The sequence below is a fragment of the Macrobrachium nipponense genome, chromosome 2 (genome assembly GCF_015104395.2).
Source record: "Macrobrachium nipponense isolate FS-2020 chromosome 2, ASM1510439v2, whole genome shotgun sequence".
NCBI classification, from domain to species: domain Eukaryota; kingdom Metazoa; phylum Arthropoda; class Malacostraca; order Decapoda; family Palaemonidae; genus Macrobrachium; species Macrobrachium nipponense.
In genome coordinates this window covers 135,108,512-135,126,254 of record NC_087201.1, presented here as the reverse complement: position 1 = coordinate 135,126,254, position 17,743 = coordinate 135,108,512, and the positions used below count along the sequence as shown (strand labels likewise).

Here is a 17,743-nt window from a genome sequence, read left to right as displayed (position 1 = left end):
CAAAGACTATTATTAGTCTGAAAAATTTAACTTACCAAATTACAGTACTATACTGTACATGCGTATAGTACATATAATAATCAGCTGCCCTTGTTCCATGAAAAACACTTATAACAAAATTACCCGATGAAGTGAGAGTGTGTGTGTGTGTGAGAGAGAGAGAGAGAGAGAGAGAGAGAGAGAGAGAGAGAGAGAGAGAGAGAGAGAGAGAGATGAGACGAGAGAGAGAGATTGAGATGAGAGAGAGAGAATTACTAGGTTACAAGTGTTATACATTTCTAGACTGCCACAGGGTCACCCCAAAGATTTGCTCTTTAATGCAAAGTGAAAAATAGTAGGACTAAGTTTAAGAAGCTGTCCAGGCAAGTCAGTTAAACTGGAAGAAAAGGATAAAAAAAGGATGAAAAAGGCTTTAAGTACTGCAGCTGTAGACAAAGAGACACTAAAAAGAACCTATAGTATTGCCTACGGCAAGCAACACAAGGAACATAGACAATAACCATTCAAAGAAGAGAGAGAGGATGAGAGAGAAAGTTGAGATTTGTCTTATGTATTTAATGATAAATAAGTACACAGTGATGATGAAAAGTTATCTCATCACATGAATACCTTGGTTTGTAAATATTAATGAAATGAGAATGAATTTCAAAACTTACCAGCGCATCAAAGATGAAGTACAAGAAAACTGTTAATAACAGCAAAATTTTTTTCCATATCATACAAGGCAAACATGGAGAACTTTTCTTTGCTACAAAACCACCAGCTAAAGGAAAGGAACTGGATGTGATTTACAAAAATGAAAGGAATAGTTAAGTATAACAATATGAATACTAAGAACGTTGAGTTAATGTTTTTAGTCTAGAATTCAGACCTCACAAAAAAAAAACTCCTATGGAAATATATGTATGATCACAACTGCATTTCTCAGAAACAAAAGATGAATCCTATCACTACATTCGCTAAAGAGTATGAATATTTAGGTAGGAATAATTTTCACAACTGTATGAGTCTGACTTCCTACCATACGCATGTCTAACTGAATCATTATCATTTAGTTTATTTTGTTTCTTAAAGTCTGTTAAATGTATACACTGAACTTTCAAAAATGACAGTATATACCAAACATAAATATGGAATTTGGAGGGGAAGGGATAATAATTTTTTTTTTATACCTCAGTGAAGGTCACCCCTGCAGTATGTAAACAAAATGCTAGATTTACACTGATAAGTTGTCAATAAGTAAATGCTGATAATAAATAAAATCAATATAACATAGTACATCATATAAACAAATTATCCATCAAAACCAAATTTCATAAAGTTTTATTCATATGAATGTTGATAAATCTATGGCCCTGCTATCTGGATCAAACAAAATATCTTTAACATCAGTGGAATTACACCACAGACATACAGTAATTTGAAAAGCAAAGAATTTGTGCACTTTAAAAATTTATTTTATTTCATTCCCTCATGAACAAAGATATCTTTATTCAACGTGCTTTATACTTAGTTATTACATACATGCATCTGCACATTTAGATCTTGACTACACACAGTATTTAGGGCATTTGTGTAGTTACACCAAAATAAACAAATTTAGTATTAATTTTTAAAGCAACAAATTACACAATAGCATTCCAGCTTTAACATATATTTTTGGAGTTACCATGCAAATTCAATAAAAAAAAAAACCTGAAATATCTTCCAACCAATAGTTACTTACTGTAAGTAAAAACCCCAGTACGTACATGTATTGTGAATAGTCCTACTATTTATATCTATCTTTTCATATCCGACAGAATCTTATGATAAAGTGTTTTATTGTATTTTTTATGAAAGGGTGGTATGTAGCAGCATGAAATTAGTAGGGTAACATGATACTATGTACAGTACATACCTACTTCTCATATTCATTTTATGACATCTGCATGTCTCAAGCATCTTGTGCAATCACCATTTCCTTGTGCATACATCAAGACTACATTATGCTGATTAATCGGTCAAGTTATTTCCCTATTCCAACTGTAATTTTTGTGACTGATGCATATATGCTTACTTTTTTGCCCTTTGGGTATGTCGCCTATAGTAATTATTTGTCACTTTGTGCCAAGTACGCACACTTCAATGATTTTATAGTAGGTTGACAGCAAAATACAATCCAAACTGCCATTAAGCTAAGCATAACAACTTTATCTAAATCTTCCCATTCATGGACACTCCAAACTATGATCAAGTTTGTTACAATGAAATATTCCTGTGTACTGTACCCTGTAAATTATAAACAACATCAGTAATAAATAACTGTGGAACAAATTCATTTGATAATAAAAGCAGACTGGGCATAATGATTTAAACTAAAGATTCCTCCTTATCACACCACAGCTTGTGTTTAGGATCATTAACAAATCGCTTAATAGTATTACAGGTGAGACAAGTAACAACTAAGTGTTTCTGGCGATTTGAACGGTGGCGTACTCTAGCATTCACTCCATAAATAAGGGCTGTTCCACAACCCTTACACAGCATGCGTTTCAGTGATGGAGTAAGCCTTATTAGGCAACGTCGTCCAACTGAACTTGCCAAAGACCCAGTCTGAGAAGCTAAGGTTTGATCAAAATTCATAGAACCCAATTCCTTATCAAATTCACCCATGTTAACTAAGGCACGTGATGTCTGGACTAGATAGTTAATTCGCTCATAATTTTCACCAACATGACCACCTTTCTTTTTTTTAGGTAACTGCTCCTGTTTCACTTTTTCTTGAATTTTATTCCCAAAGTCTTTGCCTGTGACAGCTTCTTTACCTTTATTGCCTGACTGGTCCTTACAATTAAGCTGGTTACATGAAAAACCTTCTTGTTGTTCCTTTTCTTGTATATTATTATCATTTTTTACAAGAGACTCACCATTTCCTATTGCAAAATGCTTTTTTGTCTCTAAATGCTGAGAATATAATGCTGGTCTGTCATCTAATAATGTTTCACAATTTGAGGAAAGAGTATTTGTCTTTGATAAAATTTTTTCACCTACTAAACATGTCACATTCACTGGACTCAACATATCACACTCCAATTTTTGTTTTTTTGTTTCTAGTGTTAGTTCTGGTTGCATTTCATAATATACTTGATCTTCTTGTTTAATAGATTTGGATGATTCTACTTTTGGTGATATATGAACTTCTTGTCCTTTTTGAAGAATATCTGATGAGGTATCCATCTCTAATGTTTTGCATGCTACTTGCCCCTCTTTTTGAAAAGTGTCACATGCCTCTATCTTTGATAGTTGTTGTATTCCTTTGTTCTCTTTATGAATTGTTTCTGATGCTGCCTCCATCCGTGGTGATTCATGCATTACTTGGCATTCTTTTTTAAGAGTTTCTGATGATTCCTCTACCTTTGCTAGTTCACATATAACTCCGATTTCTTGCTGATGAGTCCCTGATGATACATCCCTTTGTAGAGGGTTATCCAATAATTGCCCTTCTTTTGATGAATTTCTGGTGATGCTTCCATCTTGATGCTTCATGGATTACTTGACCCTTTGGAGGCATTTCTGGTGAGCCATCCATCTGAAATGTGACATAAGATACCTCACCTTTTTTTGTAGTATTACTGATGTTGCCTTTACATGACTATCCTAAAACACTTTTCTTCTTTCAAGACATTTCGATGTTCGTGCTCCTCATAAAGTAAAAGGTTGTTCTTATATAACTTGGCCCAGATTTGGTGGTTCAATATTTGTTGTCAGTGTTTACTGATAAGAGTTTATAAAAAGTTTCCCATTTTTAACTGAATAATTCCTACACTGCACACTTGCCTGGAAAATAATAAAACAATCATTATTTTTATCAACTTAACGTACTGTACTTCAAAACATTAAAAGATGCATGGACAGCTGATAAGAAATATTATCACTTCCTATAGGTAATGTGCCTTGCTGTAACAGTTATTTGCTAGTCAAACAATTTCTGTCTAACCAAGAAGTAAAATTATCCAGAAATAACTTTGATGTGTTGAATGAAATGGCAAAAATGAAGTGCTGTCCAAATATACAGTAATGAAAATTTCTAGCAAATCTTAAGAGTACTGTAACAACACAAATACAGATTATCATCATCATCATCACTTTCATTATTGGTACAGTATTGTAACCTATTACAGAAATGGCTACAAATCATTTGCATTTAAACTCACAAAATAAATAGTACACCTTATGATTTTAATATAGGAAATTGTTGTCTTTACTTGGCAAATAAAAACAAAAGTACTGTAGCTTTTCCATTAGCATAGTATACATATTCAGTAAACTATCTGCACTTTGTGTCTACCAATATACAGTAAATGAACTATAAATAATAATTTAGAAAGCACTTACTGTTCCCTTTAGATTTTAGACTTCCTTCAGCTTGAGGAAATATTTTACAGAGAGATCACCTGCAAAAGAAGTAAAAGGCTAATTACATATACACAAATATCTTTATACTTTTAATCATATGAGTGTGGTGCAGAAATGTTATAAAATTAGATGTTTGTAGCTTACAAACCAATATTTTACATAGGGATTTGTAAATTATTACTGCTATGATCTTGTATACTTCCTGAATACAAACTGAAAATTAAAATAACATTGTCAGTCATGTACTAATTAATTTCCCTGCCCACAAGGGGTGAACAAGAATACTAGCAACAACCATCTTCTATATTGCAAAACTTCAGAGAAAAATATAGATCAGTACCAAGAGAGAACCATTATAACACCCATGGTGACAGCAGAAGTCCTGACTTGTAGAAATCTAGTCAACAGAAAGAAATTGTAAAAAATCTTTACAGACTAGGATGGAATGAATGAGGACTTCCAAAAGTGCATAATCAGCAGACAGCTATAAATATTGGTGCTGTAATATTTCCCATATGTATTGTCAAATAAGACTGGAATTGAATTTCAAGTACATACATAGTATGTAATCCTAAAAATGTAATGTTCTTTTTTTATACAGTACTTTGATCCGATGTCATACCATCAAAATCTCATCATTGTAATTTAAATTCAAAAGTTCACTGGTGTTGTATCCCATTAATTCTTCAGTAGTACAAATTACTGAATGTATCTTATCTCCATACTGTATTTTGTCCACTCCTTGATTACCAGTCCCCTCTCTAATCTTGGGTGACCTAAGACACACAACACTGTGCTGAACATGCTCTGAGTTTATGGTGGATGCAAAGTTCATAATTATACACAATCTACCCAATGGCTATTTTGGTCACTAAATTCTGCAGAAGCAGAGATCAGACAGTTTTTATGCCTACAGGTTCCCATCTTGGTGAGCCAGACATAAAATCAACACAACCAGCATACTCCATATTACCAGTGACTAAAAAATCAACATAGCTGTGTTGTTCTTTTAGCCTATAATGAGGTGCAAGCAAGTTGAGAGAGTGCACTTGAATCCAGTGAACATCAGTCTTTCTTCCAACCCCCTGGGAAAGGGGGGCAAGGGAAAGAAGAAGGAGGGGAAATGCTAGGGGCAGCGCTCCCTATCGAGCCATTGGTCGACATGGCAGTGATATGGAGTGGAGACCTGGGTAGTAGATGTCCTTCGGGAGGGATATCTACTTCCCTTTAAGTCTCTGCCACATCTCACCAATCACCTGGTCCTTCTCAAATCCTACCTAGAAGGATCACAGAAGCACCAAGTGCTATTGCAAGAAATGCAGAAGATGCTGAGCAAGGGCACTGTAGAAATTGTGTCAGGCTGGTCTCCAAGGTTTTACAGCTACGGTCTTCTTCTTTAGCAATCTCATTTCCAAGAAGAATGATCTGGTGTGCCAGCTAGAGATGGACAGTCAACGTTAAGACCTCAGGTTTGTTAGCTATGAAAAATGATATTGTTATGATACAATAAAGTTTGTTCATACTTACCTGGCAGATATATATAGCTGTATTTTCTGAAGTCCGACAGAATTTTAAAAACTTCCGGACACACGCAAGTGGTCGGCCAGGTGGTTAGTACCCATTCCTGCCGCTGGGAGGGCGGGTATCAGGAACCATTCCCATTTTCTATTCATAATTTTTATTTCCACTGTCCCCTGAGGGGATGGTGGGTGGGTACTTTGATTATATATATCTGCCAGGTAAGTATGAACAAAACTTTATTGTATCATAACAATATCATTTGTTCATGAAACTTACCCTGTCAGATATATATATAGCTGAATCCCACCTTTGGAGGTGGGAAGGGAGAATAGAAGGATTTGTTTTGGGAAACAAATGCATGCAGATGATTTACATCTTGGTTCCACCTGTTAGCATAGCTGGCTTCGTGGTTACTGCCACGTAAGTCTGCTTGTGCTACTAGAGTTGCCAGCGAGGTAGAGACCTATATAGCTGGTGCACTCCAGATGATCTGTCAACAGCGGAGACGACCACGACGTGACTAGACCATATTGACCATACCATGAGGGCTAAGAAGTAAATACTATATATATATATATATATATATCACCACCTGACCAACCTAGCCAAAGTTAAGGTGTGTTAACTAAGGCTTAAGAGTTAAGAAGTCGCCGTTGTCGGCGACTCAACAACTAAATTAAGAGCTCTTCCTAACCATTTTCTACAGGATAGGATGAGTGGTACTTCTTGCCCCCAAGATTGTGTCTGCAGACACGTATGGCCCTAGCGAGCAGCAGATCTCATATGCCATCTTCACATCTCGCAGGGAGTGAGAAGTGAACACAGAGGTTGCTTCGCCTAAAACATGGTACTCAGGATGTTTGCTGAGTGCCATGCTCTGTTGAAATGCTCCGAGGCCGCGCCCTCACCTCGTGAGCATTCAGATAAAAGATTTCAAATCTTTTGTGCAAACACAATGAAGGAGCATTTTTGAAAGAACTCCTTAACACTAAAGCCAGGCTGTTCTTCGATATGGCAAGTCTGGTCTTTTTCGGAACACTGCAGATTGCCCGATTGACTTCGACTTTCTTGAGTTTTATGTAGATAAAAACTTGAGAGACCCGACAGGGCACAGGACTCTCTCTGGCTCCTGCCCACTAACTTGTGCCATCCTTGCTTCCAAGCTCCTGGCCCAAGGCCCACAAAACCGGGGTTACCATTCTTAGGCCACCAACGGAAGGGTTAGAGAGACACCGCCTTGTGTTCTCTAAAGCCAAAACTTGTGACGATGGCTTAAAATCTCACTAACCCTCTTTGTCGTATCTAGGGTGGTTAGAAGAAGGCCTTCCTGATCACATGCAAGAAGTTAACAGGTAGGAGAGGTTCGAATGCTTTGACATCAAGAACTTCCGACTACGTCTAAGTTCCATATGAAAGCTTCGATCTGGACATGCACAGTCAGTCCGTCTGTACTAAAGTCAGGTGACCGACCAGTTGACCAGTCAGACGAATCAAGGACAGCAAGGCTGTACCCTGAAGACCATAAGGCACTATTCTTCGCTGAAGGATGAGTGTCTGGACTGCCTGGGCGATTCAATCTAAGCAAACCTTGGGGGTGTATCACGCAACAACATCGTCAGCGAATCAACTCCTGACTCGAGCCTTCTGGTGCCAGGAGAAAGGAGCGATAGGAGCAAAAAGGCGATTCAAGTCCCGAAGGAATAAGAATGCCTGACAGTCCAACCTGGTTCTCATGTTACACGATCATCGGGGTGTATAAACGCAACAACCGACTTCGTCAACAAGAAAACTCAGGGCTACTATATGTCGCCTGATCTCGCACGAGTGTCTGACTCCGAGAAAACAGGTGAGACAAAAAGTAGATGATGAGCGAGGTTCGAGATTCAACAGAATCAAAGATCGTGAAGGGCTTTGTTGTTTGACAGACGAAATCTCTGAGCCCAAAGGCCGTCAACATATTTGCGTATTCTTTAATAGTTGTGACTGCCAGCTTATCCCATTCTTCAGACGGAAATGGAAGACGGTAATCTTATTCCTGTCAACATCTCGATAGCCTGAACGTAGTCAGACTCAGAGCGGAGAGGTTATAGGTACCTTTCGAGTTAGAGTAGACCGACTCTCTGGAAAAGGTCCTTGGAAAGTGAACTAGGAAGTATGTGACCTCTGTGAAATCCAGGATCCTGAAGGCCAAAACATGGGGCGATCAGAGTCATTGTCGCTCCCTGTGACGTCATAAATATGATATTGTTAAGATACAATAAAGTTTGTTCATACTTACCTGGCGATATATATATAGCTGTATTCTCTGAAGTCCGACAGAATTTCTAAAACTTACGACACAAAGTAGCGAGGGAGTTAGGGTGGTTAGTACCCATTCCCGCCGCTGGGAGCGGGTGGGTATCAGGAACCATTCCCATTTTCTATCAGATTTCTATCTCCACTGTCTCCTGAGGGGAGGTGGGTGGGTACTAAAATTATATATATCTGCCAGGTAAGTATGAACAACTTATGTATCTTAACAATATCATTTTGTTCATGAAACTTACCTGTCAGATATATATATAGCTGAATCCCACCTTGGCGGTGGGAGAGACAGAAAAAAGGATTTTAGAAAACATATAAATGTATATGATTGACATCTTGGTTCCTTACCTGTTAGCATAGCTGACTTCGTGATTACTGTCACCCAAGCCTGCTTCTGCTTCACTAGAGTTACCAACAAGGTAGTGACCTATGTAGTTGGTGCGCTCTAGATGATCTGTCAACGGGGACGGGACCACAATGTGACTAGACCATGACCATACTTCCGAGGGCAACGAGGCAAAAAACCACCACCTAAGTTAGCCTAACAACAAACTCCCATATACCAAAGGCTAAAGGAAGGGACGACTGTACTCGGCAGCCGACCCTACAACATAAACATACATAAATATTAAAAACTCACCTACCCTTTTCTATGGGAAAGGATGAGTGCTACCTGCACCCCCCAAAATAGTGTCTGCGGCGACGTATGGTCCGAGAGAGTAACAGCTTTCATAGGTCGTTCTCACCTCCCGTAGGTAGTGAGAGGCGAACCCTGAGTTACTCCTCCAAAAAGTAGACTTAAAATGTCTTTAAGAGCCATGTTTTTTCTGAAAGGCTATTGAGGTCGAAATAGCCCTTACTTCGCGCGTTAACTTTAAGTATCTTCAAGTCACTGTCTTTGCAAGAAGCGTGCGCCTCTTTAATGGTGTTTCTCAAAAAGAATGCCAGTGCATTCTTGGACATGGGCATGTTTGGTCTCTTGACCGAACACCATAAGTTCTCTGCAGAACCTCGGCAATCCTTCGTTCTACGAATATACTCTCTAAGAGCCCTAACAGGACACAGGACTCTTTCTGGCTCTTGACCAATGATCTCTGCCATACCCTTGATCTCGAATGTTTAGGCCACGGATTGGAAGGGTTTTCGTTTTTGGCCAGAAACGACATATTCAAAGAGCAGACTGCATTATGCCCTTTGAAACCGACGTGTTTGCTGATAGCCTGTATTTCGCTAACTCTCTTCGCCGTCGCCAGAGCAGTTAGGAATACAGTTTCTTCGTCAAATCCCGTAGAGACGAAGATGAAAGAGGTTCAAAACGATTTGACATCAAATAGTTTTAGGACACATCCAGGTTCCACGAAGTAGCTTCGGTAGTGGTACCTTGGTCGTTTCAAAAGATCTCAATAGATCATGGAGATCCTTATTGTTAGAGAGGTCAAGACCTCTATGGCGAAAGACTACAGATAGAACGCTTCTGTAGCCTTTAATAGTTGACACTGCCAACTTTAGATCTTGTTTCAGATAAAGCAAGAAGTCGGCGATCTGGCTCACAGAGGTAGTGGTAGAGGAAACTCCTTTTCTCTTACACCAACTTCTAAAGGCTGAACACTTCGATTGGTAACCGCGATTGATGATGTCTCCTCGCGGTGGCGATAGCTTTAGCCACTGATTTCGAAAAACCTCTCGCTCTGGCCAACTTTTGGATAGTCTGAACGCAGTCAGACTCAGAGCGGAGGAGAGGTTTTTTTGTGGTACCTCTCGAAGTGGGGCTGTTTGAGTAGATCTCTCCTTAACGGAAGAGATCTCGGATAATCCACTAGGTAGAAAAAAAAAAAAAAAAACATCACCTCTGTGAACCAGATCGCTGCGGGCCAAAAGGGGGCGATTAAGGTCAACCTCGTCCTCCGATGCTGCAAATTTTCTCATCACCTCCCCCAGGATCTTGAAGGGGGGAAAGCGTAGAGATCTAGGCCCGTCCAATCCCATAGAAGGGCGTCTACTGCTACTCCCGCTCCCGGATCGAAACCGGGGAGCAATACAGAGGAAGTCTCGCCGTCCTTGATGTTGCGAAGATGTCCACTAAGGGGCATCCCCCAAAGACCCCACAGTTCCTGGCATACTTCTTGATTGAGAGAGTCCACTCTGTCGGCAATAACTGTCCTTGTCGACTGAGGAGATCTGCCCGGACGTTCTCGACTCCGGCAATGAATCTTGTCAATATTGTGACTTCTCTCTCCTTCGCCCAAAGCAGGATCTCTTTTGCTAGAGAAAACAGGGAGCAGATAGTGTGTTCCTCCTTGTTCTTCAAGTATGCCAGGGCTGTGTGTTGTCCGAGTTGATCTGAACCACCCGACGGGAGACTTTGTACTGGAAGAACTGGAGCGCTAATTGAACCGCTGCAGCTCTTTGAAGTTGATATGCCAGGGTTACCTGTTCCCCTCTCCAGGTACCTGACACTTCCTCCACCCCCCCTAGAGTTGCTCCCCACCCCGTGGATGACGCGTCGGAGAACAACACTAGGTCGGGGTTCTGAAGCTTGAGGGATACGCCCTCTGACAGCTTCCACGGATCGAGCCACCATCTTAGATGGTTCTTCACCTCTTCCGAGATGTTTAACTTCATGTTGAAGTTGTCCTTTTCTGTCCAGCTGTCCGACAGAAAGAACTGAAGAGGTCGGAGGTGTAGCCTCCCCAGGGAAACAAACTTCTCCAGCGAGGAAATGGTCCCCAGCAGACTCATCCATTCCCTCACCGAGCATGAATCCTTCCTAGAAAGGCTGACACTTTTTCTATGCCTTGTTGCTGACGTTCCTGGGACGGAAAAAGCCCGAAAAGCCACTGAATCCATCTGAAATCCCCAGATACACGATGGACTGTGTTGGGGTCAGATGTGACTTCTCGAAGTTCACCAGAAGTCCCAGGGACGCAGCTAAAGACAGAGTCGTCTTCAAATCCTTCAGGCACCGGGTCTGCGAGGAGGCTCGTATGAGCCAGTCGTCTAGATAGAGCGAGATTCTGATGTTGGAAAGATGGAGCCACCTCGCCACGTTCTTCATTAAGATGGTGAAGATAAAAGGGGCCGTACTCAGTCCGAAACAGAGAGCCCTGAATTGAAAGACCTTCCCTTTCAATACGAACCGAAGGTACTTCATCGATTGGGGATGTATCGGGACGTGAAAGTAGGCGTCCTGGAGGTCGAGTGATACCATCCAATCTCCAGGTCTTAAGGCCCCCAGAACTGACTGAGGTGTCTCCATCTTGGAACCTCTGCTTCTCTATATAAAGAGGTTTTAGACGACGGATTACATCCAAGACGGGCCGCCACCCTCCGATTGTTTCGGTACAGAAACAATCTGTTGTAAAATCCTGGCGTTGCCAGGTCTAAAAAAACCTGTCCACTGCTATATTCTCGAGATCTGCTCGAGCAGGTCAGAAAAGACATTCGCTTTTGTTTAGCGGATACGATGGGGACAAGTCCCTGGGAGGGAAGTCAACGGGGGCGGCTTTATCAAAGAAAGGGATCTTGTAACCCTTCTCTATGACGTCGAGAGACCAGGGTCTGCCTCTCTTACTCTCCAGGCTTCTACAACACAACTGCAAGCCTGGCTCCTACCGGTGACTGAAGGCACGATTTTCACTTCTTACCCTAGACTTGGAAGGGGCTCTACCTCTAGGAAGGCTTCTTCTCGAGGAGACGATCTAGCGGAAGTCCCTCCACGAAAGGGCTTCTGCTTTCTAAACTGTTGTGTTCCAGACGACGTTGAAGGGCCAGCCGGACGTCTCGAAGACTGAGCCAACAGGTCTTGTGTGGCTTTCTCCTGCAGATCACTGCCAGATCCTTCACCATAGCTTGGGGGAAGAGATGACTCGAGAAGGGAGCATACAAAAGTTCTGTCCTCTGAGCGGGAGAGACAGACTTAGCCGCGAAGTTGCAATAAAGCGACCTTTTCTTAAGAACCCTGCTGAAAAATGAGAGGCTAACTCCTCTGAGCCATCCCTGACGGCCTTGTCCATGCATGACAATACACTGGAACAGCTCCCCCAAGCTGATCGAGTCTGGCTTACGAGATTGGTTGTCCTAGGCTCCAAGACACCAGTCTAAAAAGTTGAACACTTCTAAGGACCTAAATAGTCCCTTCAAAAGATGGTCCAGTTCGGAAGTCGTCCAAGAAACTTAGCCGATGCTAAAAGGGCCCTCCTTGAGGCATCCACCACGCTGGCGAAATCACCTTGAGCCGACGTAGGAACCTTCAATCCTAATTCCTCGCCTGTCTCATACCACATCCCTGCCTTACCGCTAAGTCTAGACGGAGGCAGGGCGAAAGTAGTTCTTCCTTTTGCTTTCCTAGACTCCATCCAGGCGTTTACCTTCCGGAAAGCTCTTTTCGTAGATAACGACGTCTTCATCTTCACGAAACCTGGAGACTTACTTGTCTTCGACGACGAAAACTGAGAAGGAGGAGAAGGAGGAGCAGCTGGCTGAAAAGTATCGCCAAACGAATCACGAAGTAGTCGTGCCAAACCAAAACTTGATAATCTGACGAGCAGACGTAGCAGGTTGATCATCATCAACATCCTCCGAAGAACCGCTAAGTTCTCCTTCTTCCCTACCCGAGTGCAAGTCCGAAGGAAGAGGCAGAAGTCCTTTAGCTCCAAGTCTCCTATCTGAACGATGAAAAGAAGACGAGGGTAACGGATCCTTAACAGTAACAGGATCAGGAGTCACATTTAGAGGCGAACGTGCCAAAGTCTCGGGAACCACATCCGAGTGACAGCGAACTTCCACATTCGCGTCCACCGAGGTCTTACTAGAACGTCTACGAGCGTCCATCTGAGCGTCCAAAGTAGCGTTCTCTCGAGCGTCCAACTCAGCGTCCAACCTAGCGTCCAGCGAAGCGTCCAACGGAGCGTCCATCAAAGAGACTCTTCTACCTGTCCCCGCGAAGCGTCCTTCCGAACTCCAGCGAAGAAACTTGATCCACTGCCCGACTAAACATAACGTTTGAGCGTCAACACTGTCATGTCGAAGACGTGCAGAACGCAAATCGTCGTCAGCAGAAGCGTCGAAGTCGGAACGCCGAGCGTCCTCTCTACGGGAAGGGAGAGGAGCATGCAGAGCACTCTCTCTAACTTGGCGTATAACGTCACCTCTAGATGAACCCTGGGGAGCCAAACGACGTCTAGAGGGCGAAATATCAGAAGACGAGGACGAAAAAGGAGCCATTGGAGAAGGCTGCTTAGATCTCTTGATAGGCAGTCTATCGTCTTTCCTTCGACGCGGGACCGTCTCCTTCTGTGTCAGTAAAGCGTCCAGTTGCCGCTGCATCGCAATGATGATCTCCGTCTGAGATGTCTCCTTACGCGGAGACGAGCTGCGCTTGCGAGAAGGAGAGGGGCGAGGGGACGCCTTCTTCCTGCCCAGGAACAGCCTTGGCTCTAGAGCGACTGGGGCGCTCGAGGGCGTCATCGTCGGATGACGTCCTATACTTCTTCTGGGGAGGAAAGGCTACGCTTTCCGGAGAAGAATGCCACTCAGACATAGCATGACGTGAAGCGTCCAGCTCTTGACGAGTCCTCTTCAGAGGTCGCGAATCCGATCGAGATTCCCACCCCTTGCGCGGGGGGGACGCGTCGGAAGACGAGAAACAATCCTTAAGGATACGTGCTCGAGCACGCTCCTTAGCAGCCTGGGAAGCGCCACAGGAACTGCTGAAGGGACGCCAGATCGGTGGGGGTTCCCCGTAACCCTCCTTCGGCCTTCGACATGCCCTCTCCCTGAGTCCTGGGAGTCCGGCAGAGGTCCCAGCCTAGAGGCGCTATAGGGCCGATCTGACGCCCCCTCCACTTCACTAGGGGCACTATCACTGCACTTATTTTGCCTGTTTTCAAGGGCAAGCACTTTAGATTCCAGCGTCTTCAATGAATCTAGAATAAGCGAAAGGGCATTACCCTCCGCAGACACCACTTGAGGGCCCGAAGGCAACACTACAGGGTTAGGAGACACAAATTCTAAAGGAGGGTTAGAAGGGGATACATTAATACCCTGTCTGCTACCCGACTTACTCCTGGAGGAAGACCTCCTAATCCTATCACGTTCTAACTTCTTAACGTAGGATTCATACGTCTTCCATTGCAAATCATCTAAGCTTTCACACTCATTACAGCGTAAATCAAATCTACACTCTTGCCCCCTACACCCTTTACACAATGTGTGAGGATCAACCAAGGCTTTTGGAAGCCTAACCTTGCATTCCACCTTCGAGCACACCCTGGCGCTAGCAGAACTACATCCAGACATTTTTAAGGGAAAAATCTAAGCCAAAAATCAAAAAACACAGTCCAAATCACGTATGCCAAGCTATCGATCCAATCAAAAAACCAAAAAGTCAAGAGGATACTCAAGCAATATGAAAAGTTTTCCAAAATCCTGAGGCGGAGGTGTGTAAACAGGTGTTTACGACAACGGCGACAGAAGAAATCTGATAGAAAATGGAAATGGTTCCTGATACCCGCCTCCCACCCCGCGGCGGAATGGGTACTAACCAACCCTAACTCCCTACTACGTGTGTCGTAAGTTTTAGAAATTCTGTCGGACTTCAGAGAATACAGCTATATATATATCTGACAGGTAAGTTTCATGAACAAACTCTTATTACATTTCCTAAGCGATTGAAAAAAGGGGAAAAGAGACTAAATATCCCATCCCCCGTTCAATATCATAGGATGGCGTTTAAAGGAACCGATCCCGGATCGAGAATAAGGGAGCAGAGAAGAAGAACCGCTTCGTCCTCAACATATCGAAGAGAAGAATGAAAGGGCGTCCTAAAGTCTCCACAACTCTAACTTACTTCTAAAGAAAGATTCCACTCGGAAGTCAATAGTTGCTGCCGTCGATCGAGACGATTCGTACGGACTTTTGCAATCCCGGTAACGAACCTCTAGAGGATCGTTACATTCTACGCCTGTTGTTATAATAGGCTTTCTCGTAAACTCGAACAGGACCGAGGAAGAAGATACTTCTTAAGATATGAGAGAGCTGTGGAATATCAGAGTTGATGTGGACCACGTGGTTCCCAAAACTCGTTACGAGGGGACTGGAGGGACTACCGAATCGCTTTTATTCTTTCGGATACGGATCCAGGATCTGACATCCTGAAACCCTATCAGAGTCCGGCACCTTCTTTCTATCACCTCAGTGATAAACGCACTGAGAGATGTTCAGAATCATTCCTAGGATCTTGAATTAATAAATTTCAGTTTCCCGGTAGGAAAAAACTGTGGTCTGAATTGCAAGTCTATTAGGGGAAACAAACTTCTCAGGAAGGAAATGGTCCCCAGCAAGCTCATCCATTCCTCCCCGAGTATGTTTACTTCCCTAATAAGGCTGCGCTTTGCCTAAGCAGGAGAGCATATAAAAGTGCAATGTTGCGGTAGACTCGTAGTTCTATACCGTGCGGTAACGAGCACCGAAAGGATTAAGAGATAACTCTGTGAACATAGTAAGGCAAAACGAATGAACAACGTTTATTCATTCACGTAAGAAATCCCCTCAATCTTAGGCTAAAGTCCGTGATTGTAGGGCAGAGTTTACAGTTAGTCAGTCAATCCCGCAGGAGAGACGTAACCAGCCAGCACAGAGATCGGTTAGTCAGTCAATCCCGCAGGAGAGAGAGACGTAACCTAGGCGCATGACCAGCGCGATCTGTTACTGGCTCGGTTGGACTGGAAGACACAGACAGCGTGACAGCAGCAGCCAGCAGCTTACGAACGTCGTCTCTAACTTTATGTCTGGGTTGCCAGCTACCCTATTCTACGAAGAAATAGGTCCGTTATTTTTTGAGCCGAAAGACTCTCAAGCTGGTATATTTAAGCGAAAACAGAAAACGCTAAATATATAGATGCGTTTGTGTCGTCAGAACACTACCATACAACGGTAAAAGATAAATCGGAAACTCCTGGAAGGCTGCAGGGAGTAACGATTAAATGTCCTTAAAATAGACAATAGACCTCTCGGTTGCCATCGAAGAGGTAACTACAGCAAGCGTATATGACTTGAACCAACCAGAAGTAAAATAACGCAAGGACAAAAATATGAAATATATCACAATAAAGTTTGTTCATACTTACCTGGCAGACATACATATAGCTGAATTCGGAAATACAGCTACATACATATCTGACAGGCAAGTTTCATGAACAAAACTTAAGAGAATCGAAGCAGTCAGCTCAAGCTTCTTATGTTTACTGGACATAAGCGTTTCATTGACGTAGTCTACAAGTCTATTCTTGTACGAGTCTGCGAATGACGAATGAGAGCTCTTCCGAATCTTGTCAATAAGAGCTTATTCGCTTACGCAATATCAAGTTAATGAGATGTTTGTCAATGAGAACTAACCCATTTACGGGACAAAGAGATATTTTGTCAATGAGGGGATACCCACTTACTTGACAAAACGAAAGTAAATATCAATGGGGGAAAGTCACTGAATGACAAAACGTAATCCAGGGAGTCAAGCATTTAATTTTTCCGATCCGTTCCCGTCTCAAACGAGGAAGGGGCAAGAATCCTGTTAAGAGACTGGGCTTACGGCAGGTAGAACGACGATGTCAATTCGGCAGAGTAGTCCCGACTAGAAACTAACAAAATTTATCATCTGAAAAACCCTTTCAGATGGGCTAAAAAGCTTGCAAAAAATTATCCTGGGAAGAGGAAGAAACTCTCCAACCAGCTTCCTCTCCCGTATCACAACTAATGCCTGCTAAAGCTTAAAATTTATTGGCAGTATGGCAAAGGAAGTCCTGTCTTGCGCTTCCTGAAGAGCGTCCTTTTGATGAGTGCCTTTGCAAGAATCCCACTGAACGTTGCCGAGAGTCCTGACGTGCAGGACATCGAGCCTTACATAACCCGTAACTGCCTTATCGCAAAGTCTTGACTGCGGTAGTGGCAACTTAAATTTATTGGCAGAATGGCAAAGGTTGCGGTAGAGCAAACGAGATCTTCCCTTGAGCTTTCCTTAACTCCATCCACCTATGCGAAAAGCAATATTAATTGACAGAGACCTCTTGAATTCACGAAACCCGATGTCTTGCTGGGTTCGAAGAAGAAGTTGTCTGTTCACTTTAAACTTCCTCGAAGCACTGCCTACTTCACTTCTTTGCAGGTGAGGTAGAAGGTATCACCGGAGGTAGAGATAAACATTCTTTAGGCCCATATCTGAAACAAGAGCTTGAAGAGTTCAACAGAAACGTTCAGCCAGGCGACACACCTGGCGTGCGCTGGTGCACGCTCAGCGTCCACTGGAGCGCGCTCGGCGTCCACTGGAGCTCGCTCGGCGTCCACCACTGGCCGCGCACTTGGCGTGCACCCGCGCACAGCGCCTGGAGTCCATCCGAGCGTCCCTGGGCGTCGCTCTCAAAGCTTCCTGCTACTATGACTTCTCTTACGTATTTCCTCGGTGGAAAGACGGACACGAGTTCAGGCGACTTCGCCTTCTTACTTCTCACTGAAACGCATAACGAGA

The 17,743-nt window shown here is 43.0% G+C and overlaps 1 protein-coding gene across 2 annotated transcripts in view; it reads right to left on the bottom strand.

The window, feature by feature from the left end:
* Positions 1-266: 266 nt before the first annotated feature.
* LOC135221016 (uncharacterized) overlaps positions 267-17,743 on the bottom strand; it is a 405,496-nt gene continuing 388,019 nt past the window's right edge. For both annotated transcript variants that reach the window (XM_064258738.1, XM_064258737.1), the window contains exons 4-5: positions 4,378-4,436; positions 267-3,819 (exon numbers count right to left, since the gene is read on the bottom strand). In XM_064258738.1, the coding sequence (XP_064114808.1) occupies positions 2,353-3,528 (1,176 nt within the window). In that variant the 5' untranslated portion in view covers positions 3,529-3,819; positions 4,378-4,436 and the 3' untranslated portion in view covers positions 267-2,352. The remainder of the gene's footprint in view (positions 3,820-4,377; positions 4,437-17,743) is intronic.